This window comes from Sciurus vulgaris (genome assembly GCF_902686455.1).
Source record: "Sciurus vulgaris genome assembly, chromosome: 9".
Classification (NCBI taxonomy): domain Eukaryota; kingdom Metazoa; phylum Chordata; class Mammalia; order Rodentia; family Sciuridae; genus Sciurus; species Sciurus vulgaris.
Window position 1 is genome coordinate 135081470 of NC_136469.1, and position 22770 is coordinate 135104239.

At 42.3% G+C, this 22770-nt stretch overlaps 1 protein-coding gene across 2 annotated transcripts in view; it reads right to left on the bottom strand.

Annotated features, from left to right (window-relative positions):
• CD38 (CD38 molecule) overlaps positions 1 to 22770 on the bottom strand; it is a 43481-nt gene that overhangs the window by 19719 nt on the left and 992 nt on the right. Inside the window, exon 2 of one of the 2 annotated variants that reach the window (XM_079154569.1) lies at positions 21908 to 22212. In XM_079154569.1, coding sequence (XP_079010695.1) covers positions 21908 to 22161 — 254 coding nt within the window. In that variant the 5' untranslated portion in view covers positions 22162 to 22212. Of the gene's footprint in view, positions 1 to 21907; positions 22758 to 22770 lie in introns of those variants that run through there. The other variant, XM_079154570.1, reaches the window with a different exon arrangement.

The following is a 22770-nucleotide window of genomic DNA, read 5'->3' on the forward strand; positions in this document are numbered from 1 at the left end:
TCAACTCTATTTCCACTTGCTTACAGCTCTCAGCCTTCGTCATCAACACCACGTTACTGCAGTGACCACAAAACCACACGATTAACATTCACCAGGGCTTTCTTCAGGTGGGTGTCTGGCCAAGCCTTTCAGAGGCAATTCATAGGTTTCTTATTCACACAGACCTATCATTATTTTCTGCCTTTAACTTTTAAACTCAGAAAACCAAATAACTTGCCCAAGACTCCCTAAGTATTCCAGTCAGAATTTGCTCCTTGGATCACCCACATCCTGAACCCATACTTTCAACCAGTGAGGCTATCCCAGGAGTAGGCTATCCCAAGTGTGGCTCCCAGTGATGGGGGCGAGATCCTGAGTTATTTCTAAAGGGAAAGAGTAATGTGTAATATCGTTTTGAACTGCTCAGATACATGTCCTTCTTTATAAGGTCATCAAACCTGGGCATCCTCAGTAGTTCTCTGTTACAAACAAACCATTCCCTGCTGGTGTTCACGCTCCATGATGCAGCCCCTCCCTAGGCTGTTACCACCAGTAAGTGTGCCCAGACTCGCTGCAGTCATGGGATGCTAGTCACGGGATGCCTTGAAGAAAGTCTGGGCTTTTCTAACATGGGGTCTCCTGTCTTACGTATGCCCACTGTTTCTGCTCTCAAGACTTCGTCATTTGATAAGAAACCATGAAAACTACCCAAGTCTAAGCACAACAGAAATACTGGAATTATTTTTTCATGCCTCTCCCATTTCTTTTACATTTTCAACTGGAGTAAAATATAAATAACCTACAGTTTACGAGTTGCTAGAAGTGTAAATGTGTACTGCCAAGCCTGGATGGCTTTTACTTATTTGTTTCTGTGGTGCTGGAGATGGAACCCAGCACACTAGGCTGGTGCTCTACAATGAGCTCCATCCCAGCCCTATCTTGACTGTTTCGAAGTGTCAAGTTCATTGCCATTAAATACATCATACTGTTTGGCAACCAGTCTCCCAACTTCCGTTCAACCTACAAAACTGAAACCCTAACTCACTAACCCTAACTCTCCACACTTCCTGTCCCCAGCTACTGGCAACCCACCTTGTAACTTCTGTTCCTATCAACTTCACAACTTAAGCAGATTCCTATTAGCGGAATCAAGTAGTATTTGCCTTTTTGCAATTGGCCGATTTCATTCAGCATGACATTCTCAAGGAACATCCATGTTGTGGTGGGCATCAGAACTTCCTTCCTTTCCAAGGCTGAGCAATATCCCCTGGTGTATGAGCACCACACTTTGCTTATTCATCCAGCAGTCAGTGGGCACTTGGGTTGTTTCCTGCACCCATTCTTTCATTTCACATTTGCTGAGGACCCACTGTGAGCCTCATGCCAGGGGCTATAAAGATACCTGCATATCACTGTTGTCCTCAAAGCACTCATGCTGAGACATAGAGCAATAGAAAAGAAGAAAACTCATTACATTTGGGACCCTGGCTATTTGCCCATGGCATTAAAACTTGAAAACACAGTAAAGAGTAATGGGGCATTTTCTACTATAGAGGAATAGAAACAGACCCATCTACATTTATAAGCACCGTGGGTTTGATTTCAGCTACTTTCTGGCATGTGGTGGTTCCAGGGTGATTCAAAATGCAGCCAGCAAAGAGGATGGTTTGGTCAAGTGATGGCCCAGCAGAAAATACAGTAATAATTTTATAACCATGTACTTACATAGAGCTTGGAAAAACTGACAAGTGTTACTTTACATTTCAGTGAAAAATGCAAACTTACAGAAAATAGAAAAAAGATGTGTGAGTTGGAGTTGCTTCTGGGAAGAAGAATGAAGGGAATCATCTACTTTCACCCCATATCTTTATATGTTGTTTGCTTATAGCAAAAATAGATTTGTATATTGTGCAAATGATCTAAACAGTGAGGTTTAAATTTTTTAAAGATTTAAGATCCAATCTGATCACAACCCATTTAAATAACTGGAAAAAAAATCTCCACAGTAATCAAAGTGTGTTTGAAGGATAGTTATCACTGCATACTGAGAGTATCAGGATTGCTTTGTGACCTTCTCTTTTTGTCCTTATATTTTCAATTTTCTATAGTAAGCATATACAACAATGGGGTCATAGCAAAATTTTCATTTTGTTAAGTTACTTGTGCAATTAGAGCAAATGTTTGAGATTCCTGGAAGGTCTTAGAAAATGGGAACATTTCAGAAGATGCCAAACTAGGCACAGTTGCTCATGCCTGTAATCCCAGTGACTTGGGAGGCTGAGGCAGGAGGATTGCTAATTGGAGGCCAGCCTGGAAAATTTTGTGAAACCTTGTCTCAAAATAAGAAAATAAATAAATAGGGCTGAGCTTGTAGCTCAGAGGTAGAACACCCCTGGGTTCAATCCCCAGTAAGAAGGAAAGAAAGGGTGTCGGTGATGAAGGAGGAAGGGGAAGGGGAAGGGGAGACGCCCCTCTATTCTGTGCCCTCCCCCTTGTGTTTTGGCTGCACTGTGCTCTTCTCACCCCTTACCCAGTTAACCACACCATGTAACCAGGGAAGACATAACGTGGGTGTCCCTAAACCGTATGCTGAGTTCTGACGATGTGACGGGCATGGCAAGGGGCTGAGGTTGCAGACCACTTCCTTGCATCTCTAAGCAAGACTGGATTGCCAGATCGCACACTGTACCCAGAATTGAGTTTACAAATGCAGTCGGGTGATAGGTAATGAGGAAGCTCAGGTAAAACAAGGAAAGGATGGCCCATCTCACAAAGCCCCCTGGTCCCACCTTCCTTCCTTCATGGGCCACGTGCTTTCTGGCCCAGAGCCCTGGGTCAGGTCACTAAGAGTTTTGCAGGGTTCCTCACAGAGCCAGGATTTCAGTGCTGAAGCATCCCCTTTCCCTCCATAGAGAGCTCTACAGTTTACACGATTCCCCAGGGAGTCATGCCTCACAGATTCTGAATTTCTTTCCCAGAAGCAAGCCTTTAGTGAAGGACATCTTTGAATGTTCATGGCATTCAAGAACTGAGTCTCTGTTTAGCCACTGTGGCCAGCCTGTCTACCCAGAGGTCCAGGCGACAGGGAGAGTGGGCCAGTCTGTGGCCTCCCTCCTCTCCCTGGGGAACAGCCCTCCATGATTGCAGGCCAGTCGCTTTACCTCCTTCCCACCCCAGGCTAAAGCACAGAGGTTCCAGGTGCAGATGTTGGAGATGAAAAAGCAGCACAGCCCCCCGGCCCTCAGGAGCTGGTCTGGCCTCACTTCTAGGTCTCAGTGTCCTCCAATTTGACAGGACACTGTGGGCTGTGGCATGATCACATAAGGGCCAATGTCATTGCTAATGGAGCGAATGTGATTTCTTTGGCTATTCCAGCTTGGGCCTTCTTTCTTCCTGGCTGGTGGACAGGATTTATTAAGATAGTATATGGCAGAATGATCCCCACACCTTTAATTCCTGGTAACAAGCAAGCAAAGCCAGGCTCCTTGAACCTTCCCTGGTCTCCCCAGACAAGCCGGAATCCTCTAAGTCCCCCCAGGACCCTCTCCTGTCCCTGTGAGGTGTTCTCCCTGCTTACAGAGAGCAGTAAGCCCCTCTGTCCCATTACAGTGTGACTCCAGTGGTCTTGGGTGGGGGCATGGACAGTAATGAATGCTCTTGAATGGGATCTTAAAGAATCAAAAACATCTATGAAAATAGGCATGACTTATTGTGTTTATGCTTGCCAGAAGCTTTACAAGTGACTTCTGGAAGGCTGGAGAAATCTTAATCCGACAGCAGTTTTCTGCTTGTCCCCTCCGGCCCCCCCCACCTCCCCGCCAGATGGGGACCTGGGACTAGCACTGTGCAGGCTACACAGACATCAGGACTGAAGGTCTGTGGCACAGCCTCCCTTTCCTGCCACTCTGCTCCTCTCAACGGGTCCCAGACCTCTCGCTCACCCTGTCCCCCACCAGTCATTCCCTCCAGCTCACCTCTTACCCCCTCCCGGTCCTCTGACGTAACCCGAGGTAGGTTGACGCCAGGTGCCCAGAGCTGGAGGAAGGAAGGGGGCCGTGACTGCCGCACAGTGCTCCCCTGATGACAGACACCCCACTAAGCACCAACGCACGCCTACCCTGACACCTCCCACTCGCCCCTGGGGAGGGCACTGCCCTTGGCCCTGTTCCAGAAGACTCAAGCTCAGCGCAGCTCCTACCTTGCCTGAGGTGGCGGAGCTGCCTTACAGTCCAAGCTTTGTTCTTTTTCCAGGACGATGCTGCCCCCTGCAGGAAATTTTAGATCATGGCCCTTCCCCCAAAGAGAGTTGGTTCCAACATAAATAAAAATCAAGGCCTGGGGGAGTTATCATGTCCCTAGGCCACATGCAAGGTTCAAGATCAGAAGCAGGCACACTATTCCCAGGCACCAGGGTAAAGTGAGGGGAGCAGAAGAAAGAGTTAGTCTTATGCCAGCGTGAAGAAACAGATTTGGTGGTTAAACCCGGTTCGTACGTGGACCACCAACTATAGATGTTCTAACTCTGTGCAATCTCTAAACCTGCATCGTTCCCTAAATAGCAGCCATGTTTCAACGTCCCCATCAGTCAAGGCATATCACCTTCTTGTGTTGCTCCCATGTAAAGCTCTCACACCCTAATCTGCTTCTCTAAAAGCACTTAGATCTTGCGTAGAAATATGCAATACTGTAATTTTCCAGTTGTCCGGTCCTGCAGGGCGGGCTGTCTGTTCAAGGGAAACAAGCATGTTTATCGGCTCTTGAATCCTCAAATGTGAGGCCACTGGAGCCTGTTCCTCAGGCCAAGGCTGCCACCTTGTGGGAGAAGAAATGAGTGATGAGACTTGGGAAGCATTAAGACTTTCTAAGTATGGAGTCGAGATGAGAAGCTACACCATTACCCTGTGTGCATATATGATTACCCGAACGGTGTGACTCCACATTGTGTACAACCAGAGACATGAAAAGTCGTACCCCATTTGTGTACGATGAATCAAAAAAAAAAAAAATCTGAAAACTCTTCAGGCTGAAAGGAAGGCTTGAAGAGAAGTTCAATCCCCAGTAAGAAAGAGAGAGGTGGGGGGAGGAAGGGAAAAAAGAAATAATTAATTCATTAATTCAGCAAATACTTATTGAACATACATTATGTTCTAGGTGCATTTATGAGCCCATAGGATATACCAGAGAACAAAAGGAGACAAAAGTTCCTGTTCTTGGGAGAGTGTACCTTCTACTAGAGCAGGATTAACAATAAACAATAAATGTAATGAATAGTAAATTACACAACATTTGTTTTAGTCAATTTTTTCGGGGGGGGGCACTGTGACCAAAAGACCTGACAAGAACAACATAGAGGAGGAGAAGTTCATTTTGCAGACAGAGTCCATTGCTCTGGGCCGAAGCTAAGGCAGAACATCATGGTGGAAGGACGTGGTAGAAGGGCGCTGTCCCACTCATGGCATCCAGGAAGCGGAAAGGAAGAGAAGGTACCACGGGACAGGTGCTCCCTTCTAGAGCATGCCCCCAAGTGATCCATCTCCTGAAGCCATGCCCACCCGCCCGCCTGACTAGGTTACACCTCTCATAATCTACTCACATTGCCTAACATAGGAGTTGTCGGGGAGACCTCATGTCAAACCATAGCAATATGTTACAAATATGTGAAAAGGGGAAAATAAGTAGGATAAGAGTCAGGAATGTGGGGAAGGAGATGGCAGTATTCAGCATTAAGTGAGGTGGGGACAATAGGTACACTGAGCAAAGAACTGAAGGAAGCCAGGGGCTTAGCCATGCAAACATCCAAGGGAAAGCAACATGCTGGGCAGGACAAACCTTGCCAGGGCTGTAATGCCTGATCTGTTCAAGAAACATCAAGAAGACAGTGTGGCTGGAGCAGAGGAAGCAAGGAGCAGGGCTTTGTTAGCCATTGTAAGGAACCAGACTTCTACCTGTGGTGAAGTGGAGCCATAGAAGGACGTGATATTGCTTAAATTACAAGGAATTCCTCTGCCTGGTTTGTTGAGCGCACTCTGAAAAGGGAAAGGCAAAGGTAGGTAGACCAGTAGTCTGGCAAGTGAACTGGGTTTACTGTGAATTTCCTAATGAATTGGGTGCAGGGTATTAGACAAAATGATATGGGATCAATGATAATTCCATGGGTTGGGGCCTGAGACACTGGAAGGATGGATGTACCATCAGTTGGAATGAAGAAGGGTCATTGCAATAAAATTATAAGAATGCACAAGTAGAAAATACTGAGCCATGAATTTAACAACTGTTTGCAAGACTTTTACTCTGAAATCAAAACAGTGCTGAGAGAAATTTTAAAATATCTCAAATATACAGAGAGGTATACCATATTCATGGTTTGGAAGACTCAAAACTAAGATGGTAACTAGAAAAGGTATTTATAGATTTAACAGATTTCAAGTCACAATTTCCACATATCTGCTAAAACTATGAACACTGGTTCTACATTTATGTGAAAATACAAATAACCTAGCCAAAGCAATAAAAGAAAGAAAGGGCACTATAAGGCTATTGGACTGTAAGATGTAACAAAGGGATTGCGTGATCTAGATAATGTATTAATGGTGAAGGAATACACACCAATCTAGGGAATAGAAAAGAGTTCAGAAAGCAATCTGTGTTTGCATTCAGCAAATTTGTATTTGAATTTGTGTTTGAATTTGTATTCAGCAAAGATGTCAAAATAATTCAGTGGGGAAAAGAGAATCCTTTCAATAAATGATAGATTTTCATATGTTATCAAAGTGAAAAGGAAATTAACCCTTGCTTTATCCCATAAACAAGAAATTAACTAAAAGTAGATTAAAAACTTAAAGCATAAGCAATATACCAAAGAAAAAATAAGTTGAATCTTACCTAGATTTAAAAACAAAAATCTTCGTTCCAAAAGTCTCCATTAAAGAAAAGTGAAAGGCATGTCACAAAATGAAAGAATGTATTTTCAGTACACATCTGACTAAGGACTTGTCTTCGGGAAACATTGAAAACCTTTTGCAAGTCAATAGTAAAAACAGAAAACTTATTTTTGAAGATGGGCAAAATATTTGAATACTTTCTTCAGTAAATCTACAAGACAATGCTCAACATTGTTAGTCATGAGGGGAAGGCACAATAAATAAATATCAGATCATAGAAGAGATCACAGAGAGCCCTGACATACGGCTGAGACAGCAGCACAAAGCCCGTGAAGGATCGCTACTTCACAAGCAGCACTGGCACAACTGCCTGTCAATCTGGGGTGGGGATGAAATTAGGACACTAGTTTCATTCCCACCAAAAGATAAAATCCAAGCAAATAAAAGGTCTAACTATGAAAAGTCAAAATTTGACATTTTTAAAAATAGATAACTTTCTGTAAACTTAGGTAAAAATATATTAGTTCTTGAATAAGATAAAAAGGCACAATCATGAAAGAAAATATAAGTATGATTACACTGAGTTTTCAGTCAGACAAGGGGCATCATTAATAAAGATGCAAACGACAGATCGGGAAACTTTATTTGCCATCTATTTAACTGACAAAATATTTGAATGCTGAATGTTTAAAGGTGGGAGACATTTCTGTATAGAAATAAACAAGGGATAAAATAAGCACTTCACAGAAGAAGCTGAACTAAAAACACGTGAAAAGATGATCAACTGTGTTAGTGATCCGGAAAATTAAAATTAAAATCACAAAGAGATGGGCAAAATATTTTGTTTGATAATTCCAAATGATGGTAAAGATGTCTAGCAATGAGGACTTCCACACTGCTTTTTCAGAGGAAATTGATTCAACAAATCTGAAGACCATTTGAGTCATATGTAATGTGGCAGATACCGTTGGTTCTCTACCCAAACAGATTTCCTTCACCCTTCTTCCCTCCTGGCAGAGCATACCTGCTATCATGATCCAAAATATTCAATACCCATTTCTCAAGCTTCCTTTTCAGTGTGGGGTAGCCATATGTCCCAGTTCTGGCCAGTGAAATCTAAGGGGAATCCTGGGAACAGTCACGGGAGGGATTCTGGGAAAGGTAACATTCCCTGATGACCAGAGGCTGGAAAGGAAGGCACTATCACCCACCTCCTGCTCTGTCCTAGGTATAATCACAGGAGGACATAGTCCTTTAACTGCAGCTGCCCCCTTGTGACAAGAAGCTCAAGGACAAAAGCCACCCGAGGAGATGGAAGAATGGAAAGAAAGCACCAGGACTCTCACTGGGCTGCTGCACAGACTGGGGCCCCCTGGGAGGCTTGTGTGTTAAGAATCTCTCCTGTATGGGGCTGGGGCTGGGGCTCAGTGGTAAAGCACTAGCCTGGCTTGTGTGAGGCACTGGGTTCAATTCTCAGCACCACATATAAATAAATAAAATACAGGTCCATTGACAGTTTAAAAAAGTATTTAAAGAAAAAAATCTCTCCTGTAAAGCCTCTTTCCACTGAGCATCCTGTTGCTTGCAGCCCAAAGCCTCTTAATTGGTAGACCAGGTGTCATGGGTTGAACTGTGTTCCTCAAAAGGCACTGAAATCATCGCCCCCAGTACCTCAGAATGTGGCCTTATTAGGAAACAAGATCTTTGTGTATGATGAAGTTAAAATGAGGTCACTAGGTGGGTCCTAATCCGATATGACTGGGGTGCTTTAAAAAAGGAAAATGTGGGCCTTTGGAGATGGCCCATGTTCTCCCTAGAATGTGTATCTCTTGCTTTCCTAAATAAATATCTGCGCCCTTTAAAAAAAAAAAAGGAAGGTACATTTGGACCTGGAGCCAGACAGGTATAGAGGGAAGATAATCTGAAGGCAGGGCGAGCACCATCCACAGGTAAGAGTGGGCAGGGAATATCTAGAGCCCCCGAGTGGCCCTCGAGAGGCGCCAGTCCTGTTGGTACCTTGAGTTTGGACTTCCAGCCTCTGGACAGTGACACAGTGCATTTCTGCTGTTCAAACCACTCTGTTACGGAAGTTCTGGCAAACTAACACCCAGGGAAGATAAAGATGACCTGTTCTGTGACTTAGGATTCTACCTCTAATTAAAGGCCCTAGGGGACCAATCATACGCCCAAGAAGACAGGCATGTTCTAGTGTTATTTATGCCATGGAAAACTTGAGAATAAGGGGCTGGATTGATGGCTGTGTGGTGCAGCCTCTCAGGATGCTGTGAAGAAGGTAAAATCCACGAGCTACGGCTCCTACACCAGTAGGGATAAATTTCAGAAATAATGTTTTAAAATTACCATAATGTATTGCTAACTGGAAAAAAATTATTTCTACAAGGCAAATATACATGATAAAAGCAAACTAAAATGAAACTGAAGCAATATCTTCTCTTATTGTACTGGCAATCAGATTGAGGGCACCTAGTGTAGGGAGGGTGTGGAGAAATCGAGCCTGATTGCCTCAAGAGGAGAATTAGCCGCATGAGGAGAAATCTGATGATATTTTAAGATTTAGAAGTATTGCCCATTTCAATTCAGCAATAGGATTCTAGTTTCCACACATGCACATGCACACATACACACAGAAGAGTTCTATCACAGGATTTTTATGATATATTGCAAAAGATTTAAAACAATCTGAATAGCCATAGATAGAAAGCTCGAGTGCTATAAATTTGTAAAACAGAACACTAGGTATTCCTGAGAGAATGAGGCAGAGGTCTGCTATCAACCAAGCTACACTGTCAAGTTGGGAAAGTGAAACCCAGAGGAGAGAATAAGTGTGAGAAAAGAACAGATGCATGTGTGCAGAGAATCTTTCTAGAAAGACATCTGGGAAACAAGTAGCAGTATTTGCCTCCAAGAAAAAAGAAAAAGAAACTGGAGGAAGGGATATTTTTTTCTGGGATGTCATTTCTTTAAAAACTAGAAAAAGATGTGAAGAAAATACAGCAAAATTTCATTGTCTATGAACTCTGCATGGTGGGTAGATAGGTATTTGTAATAGGACACCATGAACATTTCAGAGTGTTTAAATGGCTCATAATTTAACATTTTTAATATTCAAAATTTGAGAAGCGATATTGACTGAGCAATATGAAAGGAAGATAAGCAAATACCAAAGGAGGGAAAGGAGGCCCCTGAAAGGGGAAGAATGAAGAAAACTAGACTTGGTAAATATAAAGTGCACAGTTCTCCTCCATAGTTGACAAGCCCATATCCTGGGATTCCAGAGTACTTTCAAAAAGTAATTTATACAAAAGTATTAAAGCAGGTCTACAAAATGCCATCAATTATCCTTGATCTAAGTCTCAATCATTCCTTCATGGATCTCAGTCTCTCCCAGTTTCAACTCTGTTTTCAGTCCTCCTTTGCCCTTGAAGATTTACCAAGGAGATTTAATGACTGCTACAAATAAATTCATAAATAAACCCTTAGTCCTAGGAAACAAGATCATTGGGAAGCAATTTCACTACAAATTCCACAAAATTTAACTCATGCTGAAGATAGTTATAATAAAAGGAGTATCAGGGTAAATTTGGATCATGGTCCAGTAAAAACATATCTTGGAGGAATTTCTAATGTTCTTTCAAAACATCCAAAGACCAACTATGTAGAATAACCTTCTATGCAGTGTGGATGCACGTGTGTAGCAAATTCTAACAGGAAGTAGAAAGTGAAACTTAGTCATTTTTTAAACTACCACAACATAAAAGAAATTCAAGTTATCTAGAAAACTATGTATGCTGATACTAGTATTTAAACAGGTATATACCTTCCTTTGTGGATCTCCTTAACAGATATATATATATATATATATATATGTATAATTTTATATATATAATGTATAATTAATATAATATATAATTTTATATATTATATATACATATAATTAAATTATATACCCATATAATTAAATTATGGTATTCTTCACTATCTAGAATTCTACTTTGGGGATTAAGTGACTTTATATTTTTCTCTAGTTTTTCATTTTCTGCAAATGCTCTTCAGTGGGTACATTTCACTTTTATCGTAAGAAAAACATCAGTCACCGAAGGGAATAACCATGTTAGTTTCCTGTTCCAGCTATTGTTCTAATTCCTGATCTCAGTTTTCACCTACTTGTTTGTCTAAAGAAATAAGATTTTCATCATCCTCCATCAGAGTGGATATTTACTGGTGACATTTTGCTAACAAAAAAAAAAAAAGAAAAATCATCTTCTAATCCCTATGCAGATCGACCACAGACATCTGTGAGTACAACCGTTCCTCCCCTTTTCACCCCTTGGTCTTTGAAAAACATAAACACACACATACAGAAATTAATTCTGGGTTTCATCTGTCACTCAGTTTCCTGTTTTTTTCTCAACGTCTCATGTCTATTCTTACCAACACTCTTCGTTTAAGAAAACGCTTCTTTTTGTGGTTTCCTGATCTGATCTATTCCTAAGAGGTTCTTTTAAGGGCAATAATGTCTGGCTAATTATAAATTCATTTATTGAAAAAAATCTTAGCTGACCCTTATTCAATGGGCTCGCAGGATTAACCAGCACTATGGGCTCCCTCTGTGAAGCCTGAGTGCCTTCAACACGGCTCCTGGTCACTCTCTCCTGTACCTCCAGCTATTGGTCACTTGGTCGTCAGAATTTTCGTAAATATGTTTATGCTTGGTATTTTTGTTTCAATTATATGACTTCATTCAATTGTACATAAATAAATTATATAAGTGGAAGAAGAAACAAAATTTTTTCCTATGAGAATTAAGTGAAGGTTTTGGTTAAAATGACCACAAGTGAGTCACTTTAAAATGCTACCGAATTTGATATTGGCAAGTCAATTGCAAAAGACCATAGGAAATCATAGAAATCAGAAAGCCTTCTTTGCTTAGATGACTTCTCAGCCTACTTAAAAGAAGATGCCTCTCAAACAGGCCACCATTTCTTCCATCTTGAACCCCTTCTTATCCAGCCAACCACTACCTTATTTCTGTTCTTTCCAGCAAAATCCTTTGCAAGAATTTGTGTGCACAGTCTCCAATTTCTCTCTCTCTCCATCATTTTCTTGAATCTATTAAGGACAGACTTTCATGACAACCACTGCTTCTAACTGATCTTGTCAATAATCAATGCATTGGTCCATTTCCAGTCTTCATCATGGTTGACCCCTGAGAATCACTTGAATGAGCAGATCACTCTTCCTATTTCCTTCTCCACAGAACACTGGCTTTCAAATGTCAATCTCCAGCCCCACCTCTCTCCAGTACCCCAGACACACACAGTCCAACCCCTGTTCAACATCTTCACTTGGATGGCAACGGATAACTCAACACTAACATGCACAAAACCGAACCTCTGCTTCCTTTCTCACCTTGCTTCACCCCAGCATTTCCCTTTTTGAAATGGTAGTTTATTTTTGTAGCTCAGTTCAAAACACTTGGGAGTCATTGTTCTTTCTTCTTTTTCCTTTCACATCCCATATGCAAATCATATGGGATCTACTATCAAAATGTATCCAGACCCCATCCACTTCTCTTCCCCACCCAAGTCACAATCGCCTCTCATCCAAATTACTACAAGAGCTTCTGCATGGTTCGTGGGCACCATCTGTTCTCAGCAGAAAATCCAGAGTGCTCCTTTAACTGAGGAGTCAGACACCAATGTATAGTACTGTAACTACATGTCACTAGTGCCATGTATATTGTATTCAAAGAGACAGAAGAACTAAAAAGGAAATCTACATCACTTTTTGTTAGTAATAACAGTTACACAGACATACAAATATGTAACAATTATACATAACACATACATGGAAAGCAAACATAAAACTATTTTAATGTCATCCAGAACCAAGGTTGCCAGTGTCAGAAAAAAGAAATACAAACATGAAATGTTAAATAAAATCTTATCTTTGCTTTGAATTGAAATCACGCATAGGAACTCATAACTTATTTGTCACTTCTTAAAAAGAATGTTTTCTAGCAATGTCCTCCAAATAGGCCAGAAAGTTTTGACAACCCGGTAGCAAGCAGTACTCTAATATAGTCTATAAATTTTGTTCTCAATAAAAAAGATAAAGATTCTTTAAAGAAATGGGCAATCCCAGTTCTAGGGAAGGACATTTACCAGATGAATCTGGGACAATTTATTGTGACAAACAAACAAATAAATACCACACACACACACACACACACATGCACACACAAAACCAAAAGGAAAGAAACTCAACAACAGATAGGGCCATATTAAAATATCATGGGACATCTTGAAGGAGCCCTACTGACCAAAGATGGAGAAGTTTAAAGAATAAATAGAAGAGTGCCAACAATGATTGATTCTTAAACATATAAAAGTCTGTGTGTTTATGATCATACTCAAAATAGAAATTCATTGGTCACCTCTAGAAGTTGATTGAGGCTGGACTCACGATTCTGTTGTGATGGTAAACCTTAGGTGTCAACTGATGATCGAATGGATTGAGGACTACCTAGAAAGCAGGCAAGGCATTGTTTTGGGGACATCTGTGAGGGTGATTTCACAGGAGGTCAGCCTGTGAGACCGAGTGGTCTAGTGGGGAGACCCACTCTTTATGTGACGGGTACCTTCTAGTCAGCCGAAGGCCTGGGAGAACGAGGACAGATGTCACCCTAAGAACTGGGGTACACGCCCACCTGGGACTTCAGAAGTCCAGGCTCTCCAGCCTTTTGACTCCAGGACTTACATCAGCAGCCCTGTGGGTTCTCAGACTTTCGGCCTCTGAATAAGAGTGACTGGCTCCTGTTGTTCCGAGGTCTCCAGACTTGGACTGAGCCATGTCCCTGGCATCCCAGGGTCTCCAGCCTGCAGACAGCCTGCTGTGGAACTTCTCAGTCACCACAGTCGCATGAGCCATCCCCCTAACTAACCCCCTCTTGTCTGTCTATGAAGATAGTCTGTTGCTTCTGCTTCTCCGGAGAACCCAGGCTGTAATACTGTAATACTCTGTAATCAATACATGACCAATAAACTATAAATAATCAATAAACTATAATACTCTGCAATCAATAAAGGGAAAGACTCCAGCTTCTATCCTTTCTTTCTTATGAATTATCTTTTAGTGAATGAAAGAAAATCCTTCGTTTAGAAGAACTGGAATAAATAGTACAGGAAGACGCTTCCAGTAGAAAATACCAACTTGGTAATAATCCCTACAAAAAGAATGGATCTTGGCACAATCGCCAAGTGCTGCTAAACTAATTAATGGAAAGCTCTTGTGGAACTTTATAATGGATGGGTTGGGCACAAAACACCCAACCCTGTTCTCCCAAAATGGGAGATAATGTAACACCCTGGGCCTCCTGAGGGGATCTGAACGGGGGACAGCTCCCTCTGGGAAGTATCTGCCTTCACCCCTAGTCTGAACTGTGAGAACCCAGCTCCCACTTTATAGGTAAAGAACGAACAAAGTAACATGTTAAATAGCACTAGAAGGATGCATCCAGCCAAATCCATAAGGCAGGAAATTCTATGAGGTGCCTTTCCCAGTCTTTTCAACAAATAAGCATTTTAAATGGAGTGAAAATGGTTACAAAATAAAGGAAATTAAGATGCTATCTGCATCATGCAACATGTGACTTGATTAAAACAAATCAGTTATCAAACTACATTTTAAAGAAGAGTTTGGAAAATTGAGCACTGTGCATGTTTGGTGATATTAAGGAAATATTCATAATTTTGTTGGTAAGATAATTGTATTATGTTTATGTTTTAGCATTTGTTTGATTTTTGATAGTGAAAGAGATGGAAGGATTTTCAGATAAGATGATATAAAACCTGAAATTTGCTTTAAAGTACTTTAGGGGACAAAAAACAAGGAGACGAGGTGAGAGAAAAACAGTAGAACGTTGATAACTATTGAAGTTGATGACAGGTGAATGGGCGTGGGTTATATTATTTTCTCTAGTTTACAACTGTTTGAAGTTTTCCATAACAGAAAGTTCCACATGCTGGTTTCTTGCCTGTTTCCTGGGCCTTTGCACATGCTACTATCTTTACCTGAGATACACTCCATAGAATTTTTCGGTTCTTCTTTCTTTAAGTCTTTGAAATGTCACCTCCCAGAGAAGCCTTTCTTATTTTACTACCATACTTAAAATTTCAAACTCCCCTAGTGACTCTTCATCACCTGCCCTGCCACATATTTTCTTGTTTTGTTCAATGTCTCTCTCTCTTTCTGAGAAGATAAGTTTCCATAAATTCCAAGAATTCACTGTTTTGTTCACTGCTATGTTTCCAAGATCCAGAAGAGTCTGTGGGACAATAAAGCTCAATAAGTACAGAGGGCTCTCAGTATCTGTGGGTTCAACCACCTTCACGGTGAAAATATTTTAAATTGTGTCTGTACTGGACATATACACTTTTATGTTATCATTCTCTTGACTGTACAGTATAACAACTATTATGGGGCACTTACAGTGTATAGGTAATATAAGCAATCTAGAGATGATCTAAAGTCCAAGAGGAAACGAGAATCGGTCATATGCAAATACGACACCATTTTATACAAAAGACTTCAGCATCTGTGAATTTTGGTATCCTTAAGGGACCCTGGAACCAATCCCCCATGGATTTGAGGGATGACTGTATTTACCGACTAACTAGTTACAAACATACTTCAAACTTAGAAGGCAAAAAAGATGGGCAGTGTGTTCTTTCCGAGTGATACCAGCATACGGCCACGGTTACAGTGTGCACCCCAGAGGTCCATGCGCTGGAAGTCTGGTCCTCCGTGGGGCAGTGTTGAAGCAGTGGGACCCTCAAGAGGTGAGGCCGAGCAGAAGGGCACCCCCCAGGCAGGATTAATGCTGGGCCCATGGAGTGAGTCAGTTTCCGAGAGAGCAGGTTATTGCAAAAAGACGAAGCCTGGATTGTCCCTGGTCCCTGGCTTCCTGTTTCACCATGAGATCTCTTCCACACGATCCCACCATTAGGATGCCACCCGCCAACCTGTGATGTGGCCAGAAGGTCCTCCCAGAACCCACAGCAGCTGGCAGCGTGCTCTTAAACCTCCCAAACTGTGAGCCAAATAAACCTCTTTTCATTATACACCACCCCACATCAGAGATTTCATTATAGTAACAGAAATGAACTAGGATATTATTTGACAGATTTATTGGATAATTCATTATATGGTAGAATATGTATTTGTTTGTCAATTACTATTTACTATTAATTAAAAGCCCAAACCTTATGAAGTTGGATGGTAACCTATAGATATTGTCTGTTAGAGATGCAAATAATCTCTGTGAGATTAAAAAAAAAGATAATGTCAAAGTTTCTGGCTTATTATCCTGTAGAACAGTACCTACCTAACCTACCAACCTAGGCTAATATTATTTTTAAATACTTATGAATATTCAGTGTTTCAGAATGTTTTTTGAATTGAATTTATGATTTTACTAATCTCACAAACTAATAAATCTTTAGTGCATATTGATTCTATATGTTATGAAAGCCATGATCTTAATTTTTTGAAATTTATGCTTTATAAAATGATTTCAAATTATGATGAACTGGGCAAAATTTGACTGTCATTCTTAACTTTTTACTAGTTAGGCTGTATTAATCAACTTTCTGTCACTCTAATAACATAACTAACAATTAATTTATAAGGATAACAGATTTATTTGGCCTCTGGAATTTTGGTTCCGGAATTTTCTATTGTTTGTATGAATTTTTCATTTGGTACTAATAATTTTACTGAGGAGACCTTAATAAAATGCCAAAGTCATTAAAATGAGAGGAACAGGGAAGTAAAATTGAAGATTAGCTCTGAGAAATTCTGGAGATTTTGAAGAGGAAGCAGAAGTAAAACGGAAAGAGAATTTTAAAAAAGGGGTCACATGAAAATAAAGGAATCCGAAAAGAGAGCCAACACTGGCACAGAAGGGATCATTGGAAGGCAGGGAAAGAGGATGACGTTTTCTCTAAATCTTTCGCTCTTCAAGTTCGTGTTCAAGCATCCTGACATGGTGGGAAGAAATCCATGGAACTGAAGTTACACCATCCGGCTACCTCCCTGGAGGCCTGTCTTCCTCTGGAGACTGGCTCTCCATTCCTTCCTGCAGAATTCCCCACCGCTGCAGGCTCCTCCCCACCGCTGCAGGCTCCTCCCCACCGCTGCAGGCTCCTCCCCCACCGCTGCAGGCTCCTCCCACATCCCCTTTAGTCCCGATTCTCACGCAGACACTGATTCATCTAAAAGCAGCCCAGCTTCATAATTAAGGACCTGCCTCGGTGCCCATCTACCACACTAAAGGACCACCAGGGGCTGGAAGCCTGGCTCAGTGGGAGAGTGTGTGGTCACCAGGCACAAGGCCCTGAGTTCAATCCCCAGCAGAAAATAAAAATTAATAAATGAATGACTGGTGGAATATGAATTTTGGGAATGATAGGAAGATCTTAAAAAAAAAAAAAAAGAAAGAATAGCCAAGGAAAATGAAGAGACAATGAGTTAAATTCCTACAATCTGTAAAGAACCCCAAGAAGCTACTCCTAGAAAGCCAAATATAGCCTTTATGCCCAAAACAGAAACTGATGAATTTAAGGGTAATATTGAAAAGTTCCTTGGGGAGGCATGTTTGTTATGGCTTTGTTTGTATTATTTATAATATACTGGTTTCTTTACCATTCACATGATTCAACTAAATAGCGCTTATTATATTCTAGGCACTATTCTGAGTCCTCCAAATATATCATTGACCAAAAATTCCGAAACTCAACAAGGTTGTATTCAGGAGGCATGTATTGGATTTTTATCATTTTAAATCTAGCTAATAGAAGATTGCAAAATAGAGCAACAGACATATCAGAGGAACAAAAAAGATCAGAAGGAAATGAAAATATAGACTCACATAAAAAATGTGGAGGGTTAAAGCCAGCAGGGTTTGTGTTACTTCCTCACTGAAGGTAGAATATGTTCTTCTTCCCCTTGAATCTGGGCTGACCTGGTGACTATTGGGACCAATACATAAAATACTACCTGAAAGTAAAATACAAAAAATAAAAACATGGGCATGATGATTTAATTTAAGTGTTGATGAGGCCATGGTACCCAGGATTTGATCAAACACATCTGGTTGCTGCTGTGAGGTATTTTAAAGAGGAAATTAACATTTAAATTACTAGACCTGTTTTAGAGCACTTAATCCTCCATAATATGGGTGGGCCTCATTTAATCAGTGGAAGGTCTTAGGAAAAAGACTGAGGTCCCAAGAGAAAAAGGAAATATTGCAAGAGAGTTCCTTCACACTCAAGCTGCAATATTAGTTCTTCCTGGAGTTCCAGCCTGCTGGCCTAACACAGAGATTTTTGGATTGCCAGCTTCCACAATTGCAACAAGTCGATTTCTTAAAACCTTTCTCTTACTTTATCCTGTATTATTTCGGTTCATCTGGAGACCCTGACTAGCTCAGCATAGCATTAGCATAGATGCTGGGTGCCAGGCGAAAGAAGAAAGGTGTCCGAGGAACCGTGAGTGCAGACCAGATGGACGTGGAAGAAGCATGCAGAACAGAGGAGGAGGGCCTCTGCGCTGGGACGTCACAAATTGGTGACATGGTCCACATTTTTCAGACACCGCTTTGCCAACATTGGCTCCATATCTGATTGGCACTTCAAGGTATAGTTTAAGAAGAAAAATTCAAACGTTTTGAATGAAAACAAACAACAAAGAGAGGAAAGCATTCTTGACTTTTAAAGCAGAATCAAGAGGAAATGTTTCCAAGTTAGGATTTGTTAGGTTTGAAAATGAAACTGTCGATCCCAGTCTTTCCTGGTAAACAAATACAAACATTGGAAATGGCCTCAAGGTCGTAATGCAATCCCAGGTGCTGCCACTGAAACACACTCCTGGGGTAGCTGTGAGACAATGAGTGGGGTGTGTGTGTGTGTGTAGGTAATATAAATACGACCTATAACATATAAGGCATTCCCACAAAATCAAATAAATAACCCATCTCAATGGAAATGACCAAAGAGTGAAGAGGAATGTCACGAGAAAAGTATAAAAGGATAAATGAGTACAAAATGCTTAGACTCACACTAATCAATGAATAATCAGATGCTATTTTTCTCATAATTAAAAAGTTGAAAATACTCAGCCATGAAGAGATTTTTGGGAAAGCACGCCCTCTGACAGATGGATGTGGGATTGTAAAATGGAATACCTGTTTGGGAACGAATTTGGAAATACCTGACATTTGAATAAAATACGTAAAATCTGCATGAATTTCCCCATAATGCAATCACTAGGAATTTATCTCACAGGCACTCCAAAATGTACACAAAGGTGACTCAGGAAGATGCTCACCAGAGCATGTTTCTCCTAAGCAGAACAAAGGCTTCCGGTATCAGCCGTGGCTAGATCACTGCCTGGAACACAGTAGATGCTCAACAAACATTTGTTGAGTGAATGAATGAATAAATGGGATTTAAAAATGGAACCCCAGCCCAGAGCAGTGGCACAGGCCTGTAATCCCTGCGGCTCAGGAGGCTGAGAGTTCAAAGCCAGCCTCAGCAACTTAGCAAGACCCTAAACAATTCAGCAAGACCCCATCTCTAAATAAAATACAAAAAAGGGCTGGGGATGTGGCTTGGTGGTTAAGTGCCCATGAGTTCAATCCCAGTACCAAAAAAAAAAAAAAAAAATTGGAACCAAACTAATTTTCCATTGACTAGAAATGATTACATCTACCATACTAATATGATGGGATGTTAAAAAGAATGAGGTTGATCTATATATACTGACATGAAAGATCTCAGAGACCAAGTGTTAAGAAGAATATAAAAAATTAGAAACAAAATACATCCTATCATGGAAGGATTGATTTACTGGCTTGTAACAAAAACACATAACACAAAGCATCCATTTAAAACAGGCTTGATCTATATTTATTGCTGTGGAAAGGTGCTTGAGATGTTGCATTTCCAAAATGATAACATCCTAAGTGCTCATTATAGGACAAGATTATGCCTCTTAGTGTCACTCACGTTTTGTCCATGTGTGGACAAACACATCTGGTTGCTGCTGTGAAGTATTCTCATTCATGTTTTCACTTGTGGTTGAGAACACCCTGGCCCAGACAAATGGGTAACTTTTACAAGGTTACAGTGTGACAGAGCCAAGGTTTCAACCCAAGCACTGTGACTCCAGAGCTTGTGCTCTTAAACTAACCCAGCATCAGCTGACCCTCTGTTCTGGCTAAAGTCCATGAATTCACATGCTTATTAGTTGACATCCCTTTCCATTTCAAGTCTCTAGACAATAAACCATATAGGCACTCTACCTATGGAACATACCTGGGCAGACAGTACAGTTCAGTGACCAAGCGTTCAGTCTCTAGAGTCTAATTTGGGGCAACCTACTCTCTAAAATGGGCATAAGATAGTAACTACTCCACATGGACTAAATGATTAGATATTTTTAAGTACCTGGCACATAGTAAGTACCTTTTTGTTGCTCATCCATTTATACAAAATAGCGTTTGTGTGTACATGAGTTTGTACAGAGGAGATGTTTGGGAGGATGCTCTCCAAAATAGTAGCAGGTGAGAATTAAGATTAGAACTAAAAGTGTATTCTGATACTTTCAAACTGGATTGTGATCTAAATAAGTACTAATTTATTAATAATTTCCTGAATATATATACATTCTTAACAAATGTACATATACATATGTGTTTGATACTGAGCATGCATCCTGACAAACATTACAGGCCACGCAGTTTCCATGTGAATCATTTTGCTGCACAGACGGGCCCATCTAAGCAATAGCCTGGATTTGTGGAAGATAATTGAACAACCAAAATTTTTTAACTCTTAAAGTAAGATGTAAATAAAAATAATGTAATTTTTTGTCAGTACCATTTCAGGTTGGATCTGCTTGATTTAAGTAATGCTGTAAAAGTGCAGCCTGAAAGAAAGCCTCAACTTCTAGTTTCTCTTTCAATAAAGCATTTAATTATCTGTAAACAAAACACCTAAAGGGATCCTGGGAATCTTTGGACATGAAGGATTTGCAGGTCAAACTTCTGATAACTGGAGCAAAACTGCAGCACGCACTGTTGCCCTCCTGCACTGACTTGGGGAGGCTGAGAATGAGGAATTTTGCACTCCCAGACACTCAGCCCAGAGACGCTAGGCCCTTGCACGTCTTTCGGGCTCGTTCCTCATTCTGCACGACTTTAAAAACTTGGTTCTACGGTGAAAACCAAGCCTTGGGAATGGAAATTTGAAGAGGTTCCCTTTAAGGGAGGTCAGCGGGTGGGCACAGGGAAACTTCTGGGAAAGCGCCTCTGCCTGGTGGTACCTCCGAGCGTCTGTGCAGACTCCCGAGCTGATGCGCCTTGCCTTACACGTCTCCGTTTTAAAAGTTGACAGTCTTTGTTTTGTTAAATGGCCACGTGCATTTCAGGGCTCGAAAGAACTGAATGTCGTTTTATATAAAGGAATAAAACTGCTTTCGGCGGTCTGACCCTGCTGACGCCTCCTCCCTGGCCGCAGCTCCACCAACCGCTTAACCAGGTGTCGCCTGTAACGGTCCGGGGCACTTTCCGGCAGAGGGGCCAGAGCGGAACTCCGAGCCCAGATGAAAATGTCAGCGGCTCCCTGCGCCGGCCAGCTAACTTTCCGTCCCTGCCGGGGGCTGGGGCCGAGGGAGGACGGCAACCCCGCAAGGGCCGCGACGCCGGGAGCCTGGCCCGGGCTGCGGGCACCTCGGCCAGCGCTCCAGCCGCGTGGGTCGGGCCAGGGAGCCGCGCGCACCGCGGGTTCGCTGGGGACCCGAGAGCGGCCGGCGCGGAATCCTCTGGGCTCTGCCCGCGGCTCTCAGCTGATCCGCCACAGAGCGCGCTTTGTCTCGGGCATGCGGACAGCTCCCCCGCGCGCGGTGCCCCGCGGTGCCCGCCGTGCCCCGCCGCGCCCCGCCGCGCTCCCCCGAGGCCCACTCACCTCAGCTCCGGCCGGATGATTTGCGTGTAGGTGAAGCATCGTCCCAGGACGATCTCGGAAAAGTGGCTGGTGGTGCCATGCCCGTGCCACTCCAAGAGCTCAGGTGGCGAGCGCACCTTCAGGAGGACCACCGCGACCACCACCGACAGGCTCACCACCAGGAGCCCGAGGCCGAGGCAAATCTGGGCTCTCTTAGAGATCTGGCAGCAGGGTTTGTCCCCGGACATCACCGGGCTGAATTCGTAGTTGGACATAGGGCTGCGTGCGGGCGGCTGAGCTGAGTTGAAGGAGAGGCCAGCGGGAGGCTGGGCAGGAAGAGCGGCGAGTGTGGCGGGTCGGAGCCTGCGCCTCCCCCTGCGCTTTCACTGGTCTCTCCTCGGCTTCTCTTCCCACCCGCAGCCCCCTGCTTCGAAGTTCCGTGGGTGGCTGCACCAATAAGGGTTTAAAGGACCTAAACGACCAGACTCCTGAGCAGTTGAACGCGAACTGTCAATCTCCAGAGAGGAGATTGCTGACACCGCTACTCTCTGCAGATGCCCAAATCACAGTGTGGCCTTCCACCCCTGACCGGCAACTTTTATCAACCTTTCTCTCCAAACTTTAGCTGTGTGCACTTCCTGAAGCATGAAGTCTGTCCCTTACTTATCTGTGTTCCCACAATGCCTTCCTTCGACCTGGGAGTAATTGCCTTCCCTCTACTTCTTAGCTCCAACAAGTGCCTGCTCAGACACCTTTAAAGGCCCTACTTGAGTCTGTGTCTTTTCTCAAGCAACCTCAGTAGCTAAGCTCTAGGCTCTAACCCAGCCTTGGCTGAGTAACTGGGGCAAGTTACTTAACCTCTCTGTGCTTCAGAGGTAAAGCAG